General features: G+C 42.7%; 1 protein-coding gene across 11 annotated transcripts in view; it reads left to right on the plus strand.

Annotated features, from left to right (window-relative positions):
* NUP210L (nucleoporin 210 like) overlaps positions 1-18,060 on the plus strand; it is an 81,097-nt gene that overhangs the window by 51,988 nt on the left and 11,049 nt on the right. For 8 of the 11 annotated variants that reach the window (XR_005362396.1, XR_005362395.1, XR_005362394.1 and 5 more), the window contains 11 exons: positions 233-365; positions 1,486-1,548; positions 1,921-2,100; positions 2,470-2,550; positions 2,636-2,767; positions 4,956-5,114; positions 6,041-6,132; positions 7,336-7,510; positions 9,324-9,499; positions 10,110-10,327; positions 13,469-13,605. Coding sequence is in view for 8 of the 11 variants with exons in the window: in XM_038543277.1 (XP_038399205.1) it covers positions 233-365; positions 1,486-1,548; positions 1,921-2,100; positions 2,470-2,550; positions 2,636-2,767; positions 4,956-5,114; positions 6,041-6,132; positions 7,336-7,510; positions 9,324-9,499; positions 10,110-10,327; positions 13,469-13,605 (1,546 nt within the window). In the remaining 3 variants the exon portion in view is untranslated. Of the gene's footprint in view, positions 1-232; positions 366-1,485; positions 1,549-1,920; positions 2,101-2,469; positions 2,551-2,635; positions 2,768-4,955; positions 5,115-6,040; positions 6,133-7,335; positions 7,516-9,323; positions 9,500-10,109; positions 10,328-13,468; positions 13,606-18,060 lie in introns of all 11 variants that reach the window. The other 3 variants (XM_038543270.1, XM_038543274.1, XM_038543275.1) reach the window with 3 other exon arrangements.

The raw sequence follows: 18,060 nt of genomic DNA on the forward strand, positions 1-18,060 counted from the left end.
GGCTCAGTCAGTGAAGTATCTGCCTTCAGCTCAGGTCATGATCTCAGGGTCCTAGGATTGAGCCCTGCATGCATGGGGCTCCCTGCTCACTGGGGAGCCTGCTTCTCCTTCTCCCTCTGTCCCTCCTCTCCACTCATTCTCTCTCTCTCTCTCTCTCTCTCATAAATAAATAAAATGTTAAAAAAAATAACTTGCCCTTCCTTTGCCTTAAAAAAACCATACGTCTTTGCAGGCTAGTGGAGGAACAGGATGAATACTCTGAAAATTATATCCTTCGAGCTGTCTCTATTGGGCAAACCACACTTGTGGCCATTGCCAGGGACAAGATGGGGAGGAAATTCACATCAGCTCCTCGCCAGGTTGAGGTAAGGAAATTATCTCATCCAAAATTAATACCTCATTTTTTAGCTTTATTCATCTTTTTCCATTTAGTTTGCACAAGTTAAAAATTATTTGACTGAATAAAATGATAGTTGTCTAACTCTTGAAACAATATGTAATTTGCTTTAAGTTTTTGTTTTAGTGTATAAAAATAATATACTTGTAGAAAATTTGGAGAGCAAAAAATAATAATATACAGAATGAAAATCACCTATAATTGCACTACTTAGAGCAACAATTATTAATATTCCTTCACTTCTTCCCCAGGCTTATTTTAAGATAGATGAACCATACTGCTTTTTTCATCCTAATCTTATATCAAAAGTGTTTTTTATGTCATTAAAAGCTCATTGTTGGCCATGTGTTGGCAGTTGTTGAAGCTGGGTAATGGGTAATAGGTCCCTGAGAGTTCTTTATACTGTTCTCTCTACTTTTATATATGTCTTTGAAAAAAGGTAAAAAAGAGGGCAGCCCTGGTGGCGCAGCGGATTAGCGCCGCCTGCGGCCCAGGGCGTGATCCTGGAGACCCTGGATCGAGGCCCACATCGGGCTCTCTGTATGGTGCCTGCTTCTCCCTCTGCCTGTGTCTCTGCCTCTCTCTGTCTCTATGAATAAATAAATAAAATCTTTAAAAACAAAAAAGAAAAAGGGTAAAAAAGAAAGAGTAGCCCGGTGGCTCAGCGGTTTAGTGCCGCTTTCGGCGCAGTGCCTGATCCTGGAGACCTGGGATTGAGTCCCATGTCGGGCTCCCTGCATGGAGCCTGCTTTTCCCTCTGCCTGTGTCTCCGCCTCTCTTTCTCTTTCTCTCTCTCTCTCTCTCTCTCTCTCTCTGTCTGTCTCTCATGAATAAATAAGTAAATAAAATCTTAAAAAAAAAGATAATTGTAAATATAACTTTAATGACCACCTTTATTCCAGTGAGTGAATATATAATTTTTAAGCATTCTCATTTATAATTTTTTGCTATTTTAAATAAAATTTATATTTATTTAAAAAAGTAAAATACATATCCGTGTATAGGATTTTTTCCATAGAATAAGCTGTGTAATCATTTGTTACAAAATTGTCATCCATCCCTGTTGTCTTTTTGGTCTTCTCCTTAAGGTATTTCCTCCATTCAAACTTGTTCCAGAGAAAATGACACTGATTCCAGCCAACATGATGCAGGTGATCTCAAAGTCAGGAAATGGGATTTACCCTCTTTCCTCACCCTGCTCTGCCTTACCCCAGCACACATGCACTCCCTTCTTCCTATTGGCCTCCTCTTGTCTCCTCCCAGCCAAGTACAGCAGGATCTGATAAAGAAGAAAATGAGGACTTCCCTGCTCCCTAATGAACAGGGTATAACCTGCCTTGCGAACCCCATAGATCATGTATGGTGTGGCACTTGAGTTTCTTCTGCATTTGAGCTGATGTGTGTGATATGTCTGTTGGCAAGTGGGGGAAAGTAAGAGGTCAAATTGCTTGGACAAAATATTGGGAAAAGAGATGTGATTTCTCCCCATGTTCCAGGCATTTACTGGCATGTTTAAATTCCAGGTAATGTCTGAAGGTGGCCCCCAGCCCCAATCTATTATTCACTTCTCTATCAGTAACCAGACTGTGGCTGTAGTGAACAGGAGGGGGCAGGTTACAGGGAAGGTAGTTGGCACAGCTGTGGTCCATGGCACCATCCAGACTGTAAATGAAGATACTGGCAAAGTCATTGTGTTTTCCCAGGTATTGGTTCTTACCTCTGTTCTACTTCCACTTTTCCATCTGGGAACCATATTGGGGCATGTGGGGTGGTGATTAGGGGGCTGTCAGCAGCCGAGAAAAATCTTTTGAGTCCCTTACCTGTTATTCTCTTAACCAAGCATGGGAAATATGTAATCTTTAGTGAAAACCCCACAGAATACTTGGCATTGTTATAAGACATAGTGTTCCTATTCTTAAGGAATTGTGTAGGGGACAAAAACAAACACATCTATGGCATATTTTTTTTTATTGAATGCCCTAAACAACAAAGTAGTTATCATAAGCATCCTCTGCCCACTGCACAGACACCCCCTCTTAGCCTATGCTTGCTCCTTCCCACCTGCTGAGCAGGATGAAGTATACATTGAGGTGGTCCAGCTACGGGCTGTTAGGATCCTCGCAGCTGCTACTCGACTCATTACAGCCACTGAGGTCAGTAAGTTGGCTCTGTTTTCAGTGTGCTCTGTTAGTGCTAGCTGGGCAGGACATAGAGTACAGTGCTATTTCTTCTTTTCAGATGCCAGTTTATGTCATGGGAGTGACGAGTACCCAGACCCCTTTCTCCTTCAGCAATGCCAACCCTGGGCTCACATTCCATTGGTCCATGAGCAAAAGGGATGTATTGGATCTAGTGCCCAGGCATTCAGAGGTATGAATGTGTCTATTATATAATTTCAGGACAATGATAGTAAACTCACCTTATTTCATCTTAAATTTGAGACTGACTGACTTTCTAAACTACACAGTGTTACTACTTACCTCCTTTTCCTCTTGTTCTGTGAACTCTGGAAACCCACAAATCATATGGAAAAATTCAATTTGAGTACTCAGTTAATGCTATGTAATTTTTAATATACTTTGCTGGAACGGGCTCTTGAAAACCATGTTTCCTTTATTATTGTATTTGTGAGTATTTGACTATGTTCATGAGTAGTAACACATTATGAATATAAGGTCTATATCTAGGCACACCGCACTGTGCTGGGCTTTGCTCCATAGGGCTTCACAGATATTGCATGTTTTTACAAATGGAAGCTTTGTGGCAACCGCAAGTCTGTTGGTGCCATTTTTTAAAATATTATATTTATTTATTCATGAGAGACACACAGAGAGAGGCAGAGACATAGGCAGAGGGAGAAGTAGGCTCCATGCAAGGAGCCAGGATCAGGCCCTGGGCCAAAGGCAGGCACTAAACTGCGGAGCCACCCAGGGATCCCTGGTGCCATTTTTCTGACAGCATTTGCTCACTCTGTGTCTCTGTGTCACATTTTGGTAATTCTCACAATATTTCAGATTTTTCCATTATTATTTGTTACAGTGACCTGTGATCAGTGAGTATGATTCACTGAAAGCGCAGATGATGGTTAACATTTTTTAGCAATAGGTATTTTTAATTAAGATACATACATTGTTTTAGATATAATGCTATTTATTGCATAACAGTATAGTGTAAACATAGCTTTTACATGCACTGAAAAACCAGAAAATTCATTTGATCCACTTTATTGCAATATTTGCTTTATTGTGGTAGTCTGAAACTGAACCTGCAGTATCTCTGAGCTGTACCTGTACTCTGTGGTAAGTGAAAATAGCTTTCATGTCTTAATGCACATAGTTACTCTGAAACCTGAAAAAGAAAGAAAAAAAAGATAGGTATTTCTGGAGCCAGCTAAAAAGAGAAGTCTAAAAAAAAGTCAAAAAATCTATTTGTAATCCTAAAAATATCCTAGATCTTTAGTCTAGGAAAACCCTGGTGTTTGGGTCTTCTGTCATGGCTTCCTCGAGCCTGTGTATTCTCAGCATTGAGGAGAGATGGAACTGTACTTAGTTTGGCAGAGTTCTGCACAGGGATTCAGCTCTTTTTCTTGACTGGCAACCAGGGATTATATGAAGAGAAGGGATGCTGTAGGCTTTTAGCATCTGTTCTGCTTCTCCTTTCCTCCACCTTTATCTAAAGCCCCACTCTTGTCTCTAGGAGTAGTGACTGAGAGCCATACACAGTTTCTCCTCCTGCCTCAGATGCTGCAGGGTGAGCCGATCAGTGTAGTAGCAAGGGAAGGGTCCCCCAGCCCCATGTGGAGGTCTCCTGCAAGGTGCTGTCATCATTCAGAAAGTCACGTGGGTCAAACATATTATAAACCACTTGTTCTTTAGCATAAGACTTCCTTCCAGACAGCCGATTAAGATCTGCATAAAGGGAATGGGAATATTTCTGTGGAGGAGGAGGGAAAGGTGATTTTGGAACATGAGTCAAGAGAGCTGGAAGAAATATCTTGAGGGCTGTGGACACCAAACAGGCAGGAGAAAAAGGACATGAAACAAGTGCCCCGAAGGTAGACGAGTGTCTACTCCAACATCTGTCTAAATGTTGGCCCTGCCTTCCCGATGGCCTTATCTGGCCTGGGCCAGAATAGTGGGGAAGCAGGAGGGAGATGGCCAGCTAGTGTGAGCATAGTCCTGAAATAGCTTTCCTTTCTTGTTCCTCCTTCCTTGCTACCACTCTGAACTCCAGATGTTCATTGCCTCACTTTGCCAATTCAAGTTCTACTATCTGAATCCATTTTAGAAACCTCTTCCTTCATTTTCATTCTTCAAGATTGTATGAGACTCTCACAGAGGCTTGCCAGAATTAGTTGAGTGCTATACACAGATTTTACTTCAGAGATGACTGTGTTGCTGGGAATATGAAAAGAAATAACTATGAAAATACCCCCTGGTACTCTAGTTCTCTTATACAGATCTACCTAGCATACATTTTCTTTATTGTTACAACACAGAGGGAAGGGCACAATGATTATTAATGAATATTTCTTAATCCATTCCTGACTATTTTCCAGGTTTTCCTACAGCTCCCAGTAGAAAATAACTTTGCCATGGTTGTCCACACAAAAGCAGCTGGTCGGACCAGTATCAAAGTCACTGTCCGCTGCATGAACAGTTCCTCTGGGCAGCTTGAGGGGAATTTGTTAGAACTGTCTGATGAAGTTCAGATCCTGGTAAGATCCCAAACCTAAATCTTTTTACATATCAAGAAGAAGAAAGTGATATCCTCTTATCATCTATGAGGAGATTTGTCTGGATAGAAGTAGAGGAAATTGCTAAGAGGGAGCCCTAGAACATGCTCATACTTTCTAGATCTTTGTCATTCTTGCTAGTTGCATCTATGTGGATATTGGCATTAGAAGCTGTAAGAACCTGCACTCCCCTTAACTCCCCACACAATGAACACAGGATATGAAGCCATAATAACTAAAAAGGGATTCATTTCTGAGCTGCTCTGCCTGACATAGATACTATGATAACCATCAACTTAGGAGCTCTAACCCTAACTTCTAGTAAGGTGTAAGAGCATGAATGGTTGGTTTCTACAGGTGTTCTCAGGCTGAAAGCTAACTGGTCCTGTTGTTTTTAGTGTTCAAAACAAAAATGATCATTTGTGAGGGGCAAGTAAGTTTCTCTACCTTTGAATTTAGAACTGATTTTTTTTTTCTATTTTTCTCCTTTATTTTGGTTTTGTTTCTCCAATTCAGTGAGGAGGGTAGAGGAAAGAGCATTTTACTAGGGAGAACCTGAGTAGTGTCTCTTGCTAACTTATTATTACAGGTTTTCTTGTTCTCAGATCTCTTTTCAGGTTACCGGAGCTAAAATTTGAAATTTTAAAATTATTTTATGTCTAATATCTAAGTGATATAGAGGATGTGGTGGGTCGGTGCAAATTTTGTCAGAAGCAGGACTACTAATAGATCTGTATTCTGGAATACCAAGGTGTGTTTTTAAGTGTCTGGCTCATTTGGAAAAGAGTGCTATGGGCCCTCTGGTTAAGCTGGAGTGAGGAGGACATTGATTGTAGTTGTCGATATGGGAGCAGAGGTCATCGTTAGTCTCTTTCAGAAATGAGGAAGACAATATTTTCTCACTTTAGGTATTTGAGAAACTCCAACTGTTCTTTCCAGAGTGTCAGCCTGAGCAAATTCTGATGCCTATGAATTCCCAGCTCAGACTCCACACCAACAGGTGAGGAGAGTGGGGAAGGCAGGCCAGGTTCCAACCCTACCCTTAGGAACATGGAGAGAACTGTTGCCTTCTAGGTGATTTTTCTAACCCACAAGTAAGTTATTTTAGTTGAAGTGAAAGTCACACAACATAAAATTAACCATTTTAAAGTGGACAATTTAGTGGCATTTAGTGCATCACAGAATTGTACAACTGTCACCTCTGTCTGGTTCCAGAACATCTTCATCACCACTAAAACCTCTGGCAACCACTGATCATCTCTCTCTGGATTTAACCTTCTGTGTATCTCATTTACATGGAATCATACAACATGTGACTTTTTGTGTTGGGTTCTTTCAGCTAGCATGTTTTTGAGGTTCATTCCCAGCACAGGATGTATCAGTATTTCATTCCTTTTATTTATTTATTTTTTAAGATTTTACTTGTTTATTTGAAAGAGCATGCATGCGCATGAGCCCAAGCAGGGGGAGCAGCAGAGGCGGAGGGAGTAGCAGATTCCCGCTGAGCAGGAAGCCCAACCTGGGGGCTTGACCCCAGGACCCCAGGATCATGACCTGAGTTGAAGGCAGATACTTCACCCACTGAACCACCCAGGCGCCCCTATTTCATTCCTTTAAATAACTAAATAATACTCCATGGTATGGATATAACATACTTAGTTTATCCATTCATCTGTTGTTGGACATTTGGGTTGTTTTCACCTTTTGGCCGCAATGAATAATGCTGCTATGAACATTCACACACAACTGTTTGTTTGAATACTTGTTCAAAAAGACTGAACTTTTTAGCTGAGTGATTTTTTTTAAATTTTTTATTTATTTATGATAGTCACACACAGAGAGAGAGAGAGGCAGAGACATAGGCAGAGGGAGAAGCAGGCTCCATGCACCAAAAGCCTGACGTGGGATTCGATCCCGGGTCTCCAGGATCGCGCCCTGGGCCAAAGGCGGGTGCTAAACCACTGCACCACCCAGGGATCCCCTTTTTTTTTTTTTTTTTAATGATAATATGGGATGTGATTTTTAAAGAGATAGGCATAATGCAAAGGCAGATTTTTACATGAGGAACAAATAAGCACACAACATGGAGAATGGCAAACAGTTTCTTCAGAGTATAGTCTCTAACAATAATCCTGGCAATATCTACTCCTTTCTTTCTGGTCAGAGCCCCCAAGAGATGTCACATGTTCCATTTGTTCCCTAGGGAAGGGGCCGCCTTTGTGAGTTCTCGTGTTCTCAAGTGTTTCCCTAATTCATCTGTCATCGAGGAGGATGGTGAAGGGCTACTGAAAGCTGGTTCCATTGCAGGTACTGCTGTGTTGGAAGTCACTTCTGTAGAACCTTTTGGAGTCAACCAAACAACCATAACTGGAGTTCAGGTGAGGTCAGTGACTTATTCAAAAAAAATAAAAGGGATATCGTGGCCTGAAGAGGCAGATTTCCTGGTTTAATAACTAGAAACTATTCTGGCAGACAGAAGGAACTGTAAGATAAGTCAACAATCTTGACATTGGTATAAACCATCCAATTAAAATGGCCTTTAGAGGCCTTGTTACAAGAGGGATTAGCTTCAAATTGGTACACTTCTGAGCAGTGTTGGCAAAAGGGTGTGGGAGAGAGTAGAACTATTGTTACCAAAATTAGGCTTTGTTATTAGAATTTAAAAAAATTAATCAAAAAAAGTCCAACATGGAGTGCCTGGGTGGCACATTCAGTTAAGCATCCAACTCTTGGTTTCAGCTCAGATCAAGATCTCAGAGTTGTGAGATTGAGCCCTGTGTCAGGCTCCATGCTTGGCATGGAGTCGGCTTGAGATTCTCTCTCACCCTCTCCCTTTGCCCCTCCCCGTAATTCTGCATGTGCTCTCTTGCTCTCTCCCTCAATAAATAAATCTTTTAAAAAAATTTAACATACACAAAAATATTTCAGGCATTAAACATCTAGCATATTCTAGCCGCTATGTTGCTTCTTTTGTGTATATTATCTCTTCTAACTACCAAAGAAGCCCTTGAGGGTGGGCATTATTATTCTCCACTAAACAGACACCAAATCTGGGGGCACCTGGCTGACTCAGTTGGGGGAACCTGCCACTCTTGGTCTGGAAACCATGGACTCAAGCCCCATGCTGGGTGTAGAGATTACTTTAAAATCTTTAGGGGTACATAGTTGGCTCAGTTGGTTAACTGTCTGCTTTTGACTCAGGTCATGATCTCAGGGTTCTAGGATGGAAGCCCCACATCGGGCTCCCTGCTCAGTGGCAAGTCTGCTTCTCCTCTCTCTGCCCATTGTGAGGTCTCTTTCTCTCTCTCTCTCAAATACATAAAGTCCTTTAAAAAGATAAAATATTTTTAAAAAAATCTATAAGTTGATAATAAATCTGAGACTTGGGCAGCCTGGATGGCTCAGCAGTTTAGTGCTGCCTTCAGCCCAGGGCCTGATCTAGAGATCCAGGATCAAGTCCCACGTCAGGCTCCCTGCATGGAGCCTGCTTCTCCCTCTGCCTGTGTCTCTGCCCGCCCCCCCGTGTCTCTCATGAATAAAATAAAAATCTTAAATAAATAAATAAATTAATTAATTAAATAAATAAATAAATAAATAAAATCTTAAAGCTCCAACTACTCTCCACATTCCTACAGCTTTAATAATTAAGGAGCCATTTCCTGTGCTGTCATATTTCTTTAAAAAAAAAAGATTTTATTTATTCGTTCATGAGACACACAGAGAGAGTCAGAGACATAAGCAGAGAGAGAAGCAGGCTCCATGCAGGAAGCCCAATGTGGGACTCGATCCCAGGTCTCCAGGATCTCACCCTGGGTGAAAGGCAGGAGCTCAGCCGCTGAGCCACCCAGGTGTCCCTTGTACTGTCATATTTCTTACTCACTCTGATTTAAGTCATCTCAGATCAGGAGCTGTTTCATATGAAAGAAGAACCCTGTTTTTATTTTATTATTTATTTATTTTAAAGATTTTATTTATTCATGAGAGACACAGAGATATAGGCAGTGGGAGAAGCAGGCTCCCTGCGGGGAGCCCAATATGAGACTCGATTCTGGGACTCCAGGACCATGTCCTGAGTGGAAGGCAGATGCTCAACCACTGAGGCACCCAGGCGTCCCAAGAACCCTGTTTTTACTGTGAACTGTGAACTTCAGAATCTGTCGCAGCTCCCCTCTAGCAGCCCTTCTCCCACAGGTGGCACCAGTGACATACCTGCGGATGAGCAGCCAACCCAAGCTGTATGCAGCCCATGGGAGGACCCTGCCAGCCTTCCCCGTGGGCATGTCTCTCACCTTCATTGTCCAGTTTTATAACAGCATCGGAGAGAAATTCCACACACACAATACCCAGCTTCATCTGGCTCTGAACAGGTGTGGAGTCAAAGGAGTGATGTCCACATTGTAGTAAAAACTGTGTAGATAGGCTAGGGTGATAAAGTAGCTCCAGTAAATTAAAGTTCTCTACTCAGAATCTGATCTTTATTTCTTTCGTTAGGATGTGAAACACTAGAATGGTATTAGTTGTTTAATGAAGAAGAATTTCAGGGTGTCTTCAGTCTGTTAAGCCCTAGTTCACAGAAAGCTCCCATAGGGAGCTTGTTGGAGTATTATTATCAAAAAGCTGTCCTGGGGCACCTGGATGGCTCAGTTGGTTAAGTATCCAACTCTTGATCTCAGCTCAGGTCTTGATTTCAGGATTGTCAGTTCAAGCCCCACACTGGGGCTCCATGCCAAACAAAAACAAAACAAAAACTGTACTTAAGATAAATTTTTAATTAAAAAAGGGGGGGGGGTTTACTGAATACTCTGTGTATGAAGGTAATAGACCTGACCCTTGGCCACTCACTGCTTGCCTTCCACCTTAAAGTTGCTTCTGAACCTTTGAGCTATTGAATAGAAAATGCTGTGATCAGCTCTGCCCCCAGAACTGTGTCCTAACAATGATCTTTCAGAGATGACCTGCTTTCTTACTTCCTTTCAGAGATGACCTGCTCCTTATTGGGCCAGGGAATAGAAACTATACTTACGTGGCCCAGGCAGTGAACACAGGAGTGACACTTTTGGGAATCTGGGACCGGAGGCACCCAGGTGTGGCAGATTACATCCCTGTTGCTGTGGAGCATGCCATTGAGCCTGACACCCACCTCACCTTTGTTGGAGATGTCATCTGCTTCAGTACTCACCTCCTCAGCCACAATGGTTTGGATACCTTCCCTTTCTTAACCTCATAGCAGACAGGATGAGAAAGCAACTCATTCCTTAGATAATTTTTTCAAACTGATTTAAATCTGAGGGCCATGGAGTGCCTGGCTGGCTTAGTTAGTAGAGTGTGTGACTCTTGATCTCAAAGTTGTAGGTTCAAGCCCCACGTTGAATGTAGTGATTACTTAAAAAAATAAAATCTTTTTAAAACTTTATTTAAGTTCAATTTAACATATAAGGTATTGGTTTCAGAGGTAGAGGTCAGTGATTCATTGGTCTACATAACACCTAGTGCTCGTTATATCATGTGCCCTCCTTAATGTCCATCATCCAGATACCCCATCCCCCCAGCCCTCACCCCTCCACAGATCTTCAGTTTCCTATGATTAAGAGTCTCTTACGGTTTGTCTCCCTCTCTGATTTTGTCTTGTTTTATTTTTTCCTCTCTTCCAAAAATAAAATCTTTTTTTTTAAGGATTTATTTAGGGGTGCCTGGGTGGCTCAGTTGGTTAAGCATCTGCCTTTTGCTCAGGTCATGATCTCGGGGTCCTGGGATTGAGTCCCACAATGGGCTCCTGGCTCAGCGGGGAGCTTGCTTCTCTCTCTCCCTCTGCCTGCCACTCCCCCTGTTTGTGCTTTCTGTGTCAAATAAATAAATAAAATCTTTTAAAAAAAAGATAATAAAAACTTGATTTATTTATTTTAGAGACAGAGTGAGAAAGCAAGCACAGTGGGAGCAGGGGCAGAGTGAGAAGGAGAGAGAATCAAGCAGACTCCCGCTGAGGCCAGCCTGAGCTGGGGCTTGATCCCACCACCCTGAGATCATGACCTGAGCCAAAATCAAAAGTCAGATGCTTAACCAACTAAGCCAGCCAGGTGCCCCCCAAAATAAAATCTTTAAAAAAAGTCTGAGGGCCTCTCTAGGAATATTGATCATACACCTCCTGAGTGCTTGGCTCACTGTATTATTATGTAGATGATGGCAGGTACTTTGCCTTTTCCCTATTTCCAGCTTCTGAAGAAAAGTAATAAGTTGAAGAACACTAAAGGATGAACTAAAAGGAAGGAAAGGGTACTAAGACTTTTGTTCTAGGAACCAATTTTGAGTACACTGTTTTGTGAGGGACATTTGAAGGCCTAACTCTTAAATATATCATCACTGTAATAAGGTTTGGCCTTGTACTGGGCTAAACTATACTCTTGATCAGCAAAGCATTTCTACCCTAAGAAGTACTACTGAGGGCAGCCTGGGTGGCTCAGCAATTTAGCGCCTCCTTCAGCTCAGGGTGTGATCCTGGAGACCTGGGATGGAGTCCCACGTCGGGCTCCCTTCATGGAGCCTGTTTCTCCCTCTGCCTGTGTCTCTGCCTCTCTTTCTCTCTCTCTGTCATTCTCTCCCTCCCTCTCTCTCTGATGAATAAATAAAAAAAATTTTTTTGAATAAATAAAATCTTAAAAAAAAAAAGTACTACTGAGTGCAAGAAAATCCATCTTTGGTTAAGAAATGAATATTAATTCTCTGGGTTTATAGAAAGCATATTCCAAAGCGGTGCACCCTGCCTGAGTGTATGCTCCCAAATAATCCATCCAAGTAGGACTGGTGGGGGTGGTATGTGGCTCTGGGAACTATGGATCCGTGTGTCTGAGTGCAGTGATGTGACATGGGGCAGATTCTGTATATTTAGGGCTTGATGCAGAGGGAGTCTACTCGGTCAGGTCAGATACCCTAATCCTATAATGACTGAGTTGCAAGCAACCACCATTAACATGTAATTAGGTTGCCAGAATTGCAGTCTTAAGGTTGTTCATTTCTTTTTTTTTTTTTCTTTTTTTTTTTTTTAAAGATTTTATTTATTCATGAGAGACACAGAGAGAGGCAGAGACACAGGCAGAGGGAGAAGCAGGCTCCATGCAGGGAGCCTGATATGGGACTCGATCCCGGGTCTCCAGGATCACATTCTGGGCCGAAGACAGGCGCTAAACCACTGAGCTACCCAGGCGTCCCTGGTTGTTCATTTCTTGTCACTGAAACAACACTTGTTACTTTACTCTTTTGCTAGGTTTTTTCAAGACTGTCCCTCTCGGGCAGCCCCGGTGGCGCAGCGGTTTAGCGCCGCCTGCAGCCCGGGGTGTGATCCTGGAGACCTGGGATCGAGTCCCACATCGGGCTCGCTGCATGGAGCCTGCTTCTCCCTCTGCCTGTGTCTCTGCCTGTCTCTCTCTCTCTCTATGTGTCTCTATGAATAAATAAATAAAATCTTTAAAAAAAAAAAAAAAAGACTGTCCCTCTCTCTTCCCCTCTGGAATACTTGGGCATCCTAAATCTATACTACTTTGGATGAGGAAGCAAAAGGATCAGTAATCTAACCTAAATTCAAGGTGGCATTCTTTTGCCACTTTGAGACTTCAGCCAAAGTGAACAATTGTCTCCTGCCAATTGTCACCTGTTGCAGTAAGAGAATTATCCCTGGGTGTAAAACGAGTTTGTTTTTTTTTTAAGGTTTTATTTATTTATTCATGAGAGACAAAGACAGACAGAGGCAGAGACACAGGCAGAGAGGGAAGCAAGCTCCATGTGGGTGCCCGATGTGGAACTCGATCCTGAGACTCCAGGATCACACCTTGGGCCAAAGGCAGGCGCTCAACCACTGAGCCACCTGGGCATCCCAGTTTTTCCTTTTTCCTAAGGAAAAAACATTAAATTCTCCAGCTAAGTAGCTCCTTCTGTGATTCTGAAGATCAGTAGTTCTTGTTTTATTTTGTGGGTATGATGGTGTATAAAGGGGAGCCTGACACTCAGAAAATGAAGTTATCTTCAGAGCTGGATGTTCCGGGACACCTAGGTGGCTCAGTGGTTGAGCATCTGCCTTTGACTCAGGGCGTGATCCCAAAGTCCCGGGATCGAGTCCCACATTGGGCTTCCTGCATGGAGCCTGCTTTTCCCTCTGCCTATGTCTCTGCCTCTCTCTCTCTCTCTCTCATGAATAATATATTTTTTTTTTTTAAGAGCTGGTTGTTTCTTCTAGGAAAGCAGATCTGTATGCTTGAATGGTCTACTGACATAGAGTCTGAATGAGGTTAGTGAGCATCCATTTAGATAGAGTCTGTGACCAAGTACTTTCTCTTGTCTTTTCTTAGGTGAACCTGGGATATGGATGATTTCTGCTGACAACATTCTACAAACAGATACTGGCACTGGAGTGGGAGTAGCCAGGAGTCCAGGAATAGCAGTGGTCTTTCATGACATCCCAGGAGTGGTGAAAACATATCGAGAGGTAACCCTAACAAAGCCAGGGTGACTATTCCCATATTTGGGGGTATGCATATAGAAAACACATCCCAGGAAAAGAAATATACTCACATGTCAAATAGAAAACTAGCCAGAAAACTTTATTGGAACACAAAGCTAAATAGTGATTAGGATTTTTTTTTTAAGATTGTATTTATTTATTCATGAGAGACACAAAGAGAGGCAGAGACATAGGCAGAGGGAGAAGCAGGCTCCCAGGGAGCCCAACATGGGACTCAATACCCAGTTCCTGGGATCACACCCTGAGCTGAAGGCAGACGCCCAACAACTGAGACACCCAGGTGTCCCAGTGATTACGATTCTTAACCAGAAGATTGACTAGTGTGATTTATACTTTAAAATATTACTGTGACGGGGCCTCTGGTGGCTCAGTCAGTTCAGTGATTCAGCTCAGGTCATGATCTCAGGGCTGTGAGATGGAGCCCTGCATCAGGCTCTGTGCTCAGCAGGGAGTCTGCTTGATTCTCTTTCTCCCTCTGTTTCTGTCTGTCTGTCTCTCAAATAAATTTTTATTTATTTATTTTTTAAGATTTTATTTACTTATTCGTAAGAGACACACACACACACACACACACACAGAGGCAGGCAGAGACATAGGCAGAGGGAGAAGCAGGCTCTATGCAGGGAGCCTGATGTGGGACTCGATCCAGGGACTGTGGGATCATGCCCTGAGCCAAAGGCAGATGCTCAACCGCTGAGCCACCCAGGCATCCCCAAATAAAATTTTAAAACAACACCAACCCTCCCCCTGCAGAAACATGGTGAGTGTTTTTAAAATCTCTCTCTCTCTCTCTCTCTCTCTCTCTCTCTCTCTCTCTCTCTCTCTCCCTCCCTCCCTCCCTCCCTCCCTCTCACTGTAGCTAATGGTTGGTACTAGACTGTAGTGCAAGGATCGAAGTTGGGAAGCTAGCTATTCTTGAAATGATCCAGATGAGACATGATGTGGACCAGGGGACCAGGCTGGTAACAGAGGTGGTACTGAGAAGTTGGTCAGATTCTAGTGTACTTTATAGGTAGATCCAGTATAATTTCCTGACAGATTGTATGTAATGCATCTGATAAAATCAAGAATGACTTCAAATTTAACAAAAAAAAATAGCTTTAGGTTTTGGTTTTTTTTTTTCTTTTTTTTTCTTTTCTTTTTTTTTAATATTTATTGGGCAGCCCAGGTAGCTCAGCGGTTTAGTGTTGCCTTCAGCCCAGGGTGTGATCCTGGAGACCTGGGATCGAATCCCATGTTGGGATCCCTGCATGGAGACTGCTTCTCCCTCTACCTGTGTCTCTGCCTCTCTCCCTGTGTCTCTCATGAATACATAAATAAATAAAATATTTAAAATAAATAAATAAGTAAAAATTAAAAATTAAAAATAAAAATATTTATTTATGTATTCATGAGAGACACAGGGAGAGAGGCAGAGACATAGTCAGAGGAAGAAGCAGCCTTCTCACAGGGAGCCTGTTGTGGGACATCCCAGCTCCTGGGATCATGACCTGGGCCGAAGGCAGATGCTCAACCACTGAGCCACCCAGACGTCCCAGCTTCAAGTTTTTGACTGAATAGCAAAAAGGACAGAATTGCCATCACTTGAGGGGCGTCTGGGTGGTGCAGTAGGTTAAACATCCAACTCTTGATTTCAGCTCAGGTTGTTTTATCAGGGTCCTGAGATTGAGTCCTACATCTGGCTCTGTGCTTAGCATAGAGTCTGCTTGTCCCTACCCCACCTCTGCTACCCCCCTCTCCACTCATGCTCTCTCTCTCTCTCTCTCTCAAATAAGTAAAATCTGGAGGGAGGGGGAAGGCCGCATGGCTGAATGCCGAGCTGCTGAGTGTGGTTCCCAGGAAAGGGGCCTGGGGTGCATACTGCCTCTATAATGGTTTCCTGCAAAACATGCTGAATGCTATTTTTACCTTTTACCTTTTTTTTGGAAAAGCAAAAATCTTCTTTGGATTTCTTTTCCTTAGGGAAATCACATATTTATGTCTTTCATAAAAGCGATGGGGCTTAATGCAAATTTTCAAAAAGTTGGAGGGGTCCCTGTATTTCAAGGAAGGAGGAAATGATCAGCCATGTCAAATGTTATTGATAGGTCAAGTAAGCTGAAAATAGAAAGGACTAATGGGGGATGGCTGGGTGGCTCAGCGGTTGAGTATCTGCCTTTGGCTCAGGGCATGATCCTGGTCCCAGGATCGAGTCCCACGTCTGGCTCCCTGCGAGAAGCCTGCTTCTCCCTCTGCCTGTGTCTCTGCCTTTCTCTCTCTTTTTCTCTCTCTGTTGTCTCTCATGAAGAAATAAATAAAATCTTTAAAAAAAAAAAAAAGAAATGACTAATGGGTTCGCAGTAGAGTATGGTTACTTTGATGAGTGGCTTCAGTGCAGTGATGGGAGCGTAAGTCTGGAGAATTGAGAGGATATGGGGATGGCAGGCATAAGACAGCTCTGTGAGGAACTAGAGTCAAGTTTTTGTTGATCATTTTTTGAGATGGGAGAGATTAAGTAGAGAAGGAAAATGTGATGCAGAAATAGGAATTCCTGAAGCAAGGTGAGATGGGCAAACAAGTGAAGGATGGGCTTGAAGCCTTTCCTCTTTCCCCTGAAATGACTGTCTCCTTCCTCTGTGCCCAGAGGACTTGTTTGTTCCTCCTTACATTACTCAAATGTAACAGCTATTGTTTGTTGAGCATCTACTATGGGCTTAGCATTTTGCGTCTGTGTTTCTTAAATTTTGATTTTACATCCAGTATAATTTTAATCTTAACAACTCTGCAAAGTATTATCCCAATTTTTTTAGATGAGTAAATTGCCTAAGATGTGCCTACATAGTATGTGGTGTCTTACTGTACAGAGTTCACAGTCTAGTGGTGATAGAAATCATTACATTTAGATGGTTTTTAAAAAATATTTATTTATTCATGAGAGACACAGAAAGAGGCAGAGACAGGAGAAGCAGGCTCCTTGCAAGGAGCCCTCAAGGAGCCCAATATGGGACTCAATCCCAGGACTCTGGGATCACGCCCTGAGCCAAAGGCAGACACTCAACAACTGAGCCACCCAGGCATCCCACATTTAGTCCCCCCACCCCCCACATTTAGTTTAAATAACTACAACATAACTGACCAGTGCTTTATAAGTGACATGTCAGAAATGCTCCTTGAGTCTGGACACACCTGGCTGCCTCAGTTGGGGGAACATGCAATTCTTGATGTACAGCTTTAAAAAAAAAATTGTCAACTTTAAAAATAAATTGCTCTTAGAATACATTAGAGGGGTGCCTTAGTGGCTCAGTCAGTTAAGTGTCTGACTCTTGATTTCGGATTGGGTCATTATCTCAGGAGCATGGGATTAAGCCCTGAGTAGTGCTGAGTGCTCAGCACAGAGTTTGCTTCTCTTCCTCTCCCTTCCCTCCCCCACCCCCTAACATTCTTGCTTTCTCTCTCAAATAGGTGGCTAAGTCTTAAAAAAAAAAAAAAAAAAAAGAATGCAGAAGAAAATCATTTAATTCTGCTTAGACACTAAGGCTAAATTTTCTAGAAGTGACATTTAAAAAAAATATTTATCTACTTATTTGAGAGAGAGAGAGCACATACAAGCAGGGGCAGTGGCAAGAGAAGCAGACTCCCCAGTGAGCAGGGAGCCTGATGTGGGGACCGCAGGATCATGACCTGAGTCAAAGGCAAATGCTTTACCAACTGAGCCACCCAGGCACCCCTTTAGAAGTGACACTTAAACCTAATCTTGAGATCTGAGTCATGGTACACAAAACAATAAACGGTGTCTTGAGGATTAGGAATTTGTCTGGCAGATAAGAGAAAGCATTTTATTTTCTCTTTAAGATATATTTATTTTAGGGATCCCTGGGTGGTGCAGCGGTTTAGAGCCTGCCTTTGGCCCAGGGCGCGATCCTGGAGACCCAGGATCGAGTCCCACGTCGGGTTCCCGGTGCATGGAGCCTGCTTCTCCCTCTGCTTGTGTCTCTGCCTCTCTCTCTCTCTCTGTATGACTATCATAAATAAATAAAAATTTAAAAAAAAGATATATTTATTTTAGAGAGATAATATGCACAAGTTGGAGAGGGGCAGAGAGAGAGAATCTCAAGCAGACTCCCCGCCAAGACAAGTGCAGAGGCTGTCATGGGGCTCTGTCTCACGACCCTGAGGATCATGACCTGAGTGAAACCAAGAGTCAGGCACTTAACCAACAGAGCCACCCAGATGCCCCAAAAGAACAGGTTATTTTAGACTAAAGGCGTAGATGTGCAAAGGCAAACAAAAGTAGATGTTGAAGACCAATGAATAAATCAGGGTGGCTTCAGCAAAAGTTTATAAAGGTAGAAAGGGAAAATCAGATAACATCTAAAGAGAACTTCTATGGTGAGCAGATGAGTGGGCTGGGGGCAGAGGCGGCATGAGAAGACAACCTGA

The sequence above is a fragment of the Canis lupus genome, chromosome 7 (assembly GCF_011100685.1).
Source record: "Canis lupus familiaris isolate Mischka breed German Shepherd chromosome 7, alternate assembly UU_Cfam_GSD_1.0, whole genome shotgun sequence".
NCBI lineage: Eukaryota > Metazoa > Chordata > Mammalia > Carnivora > Canidae > Canis > Canis lupus.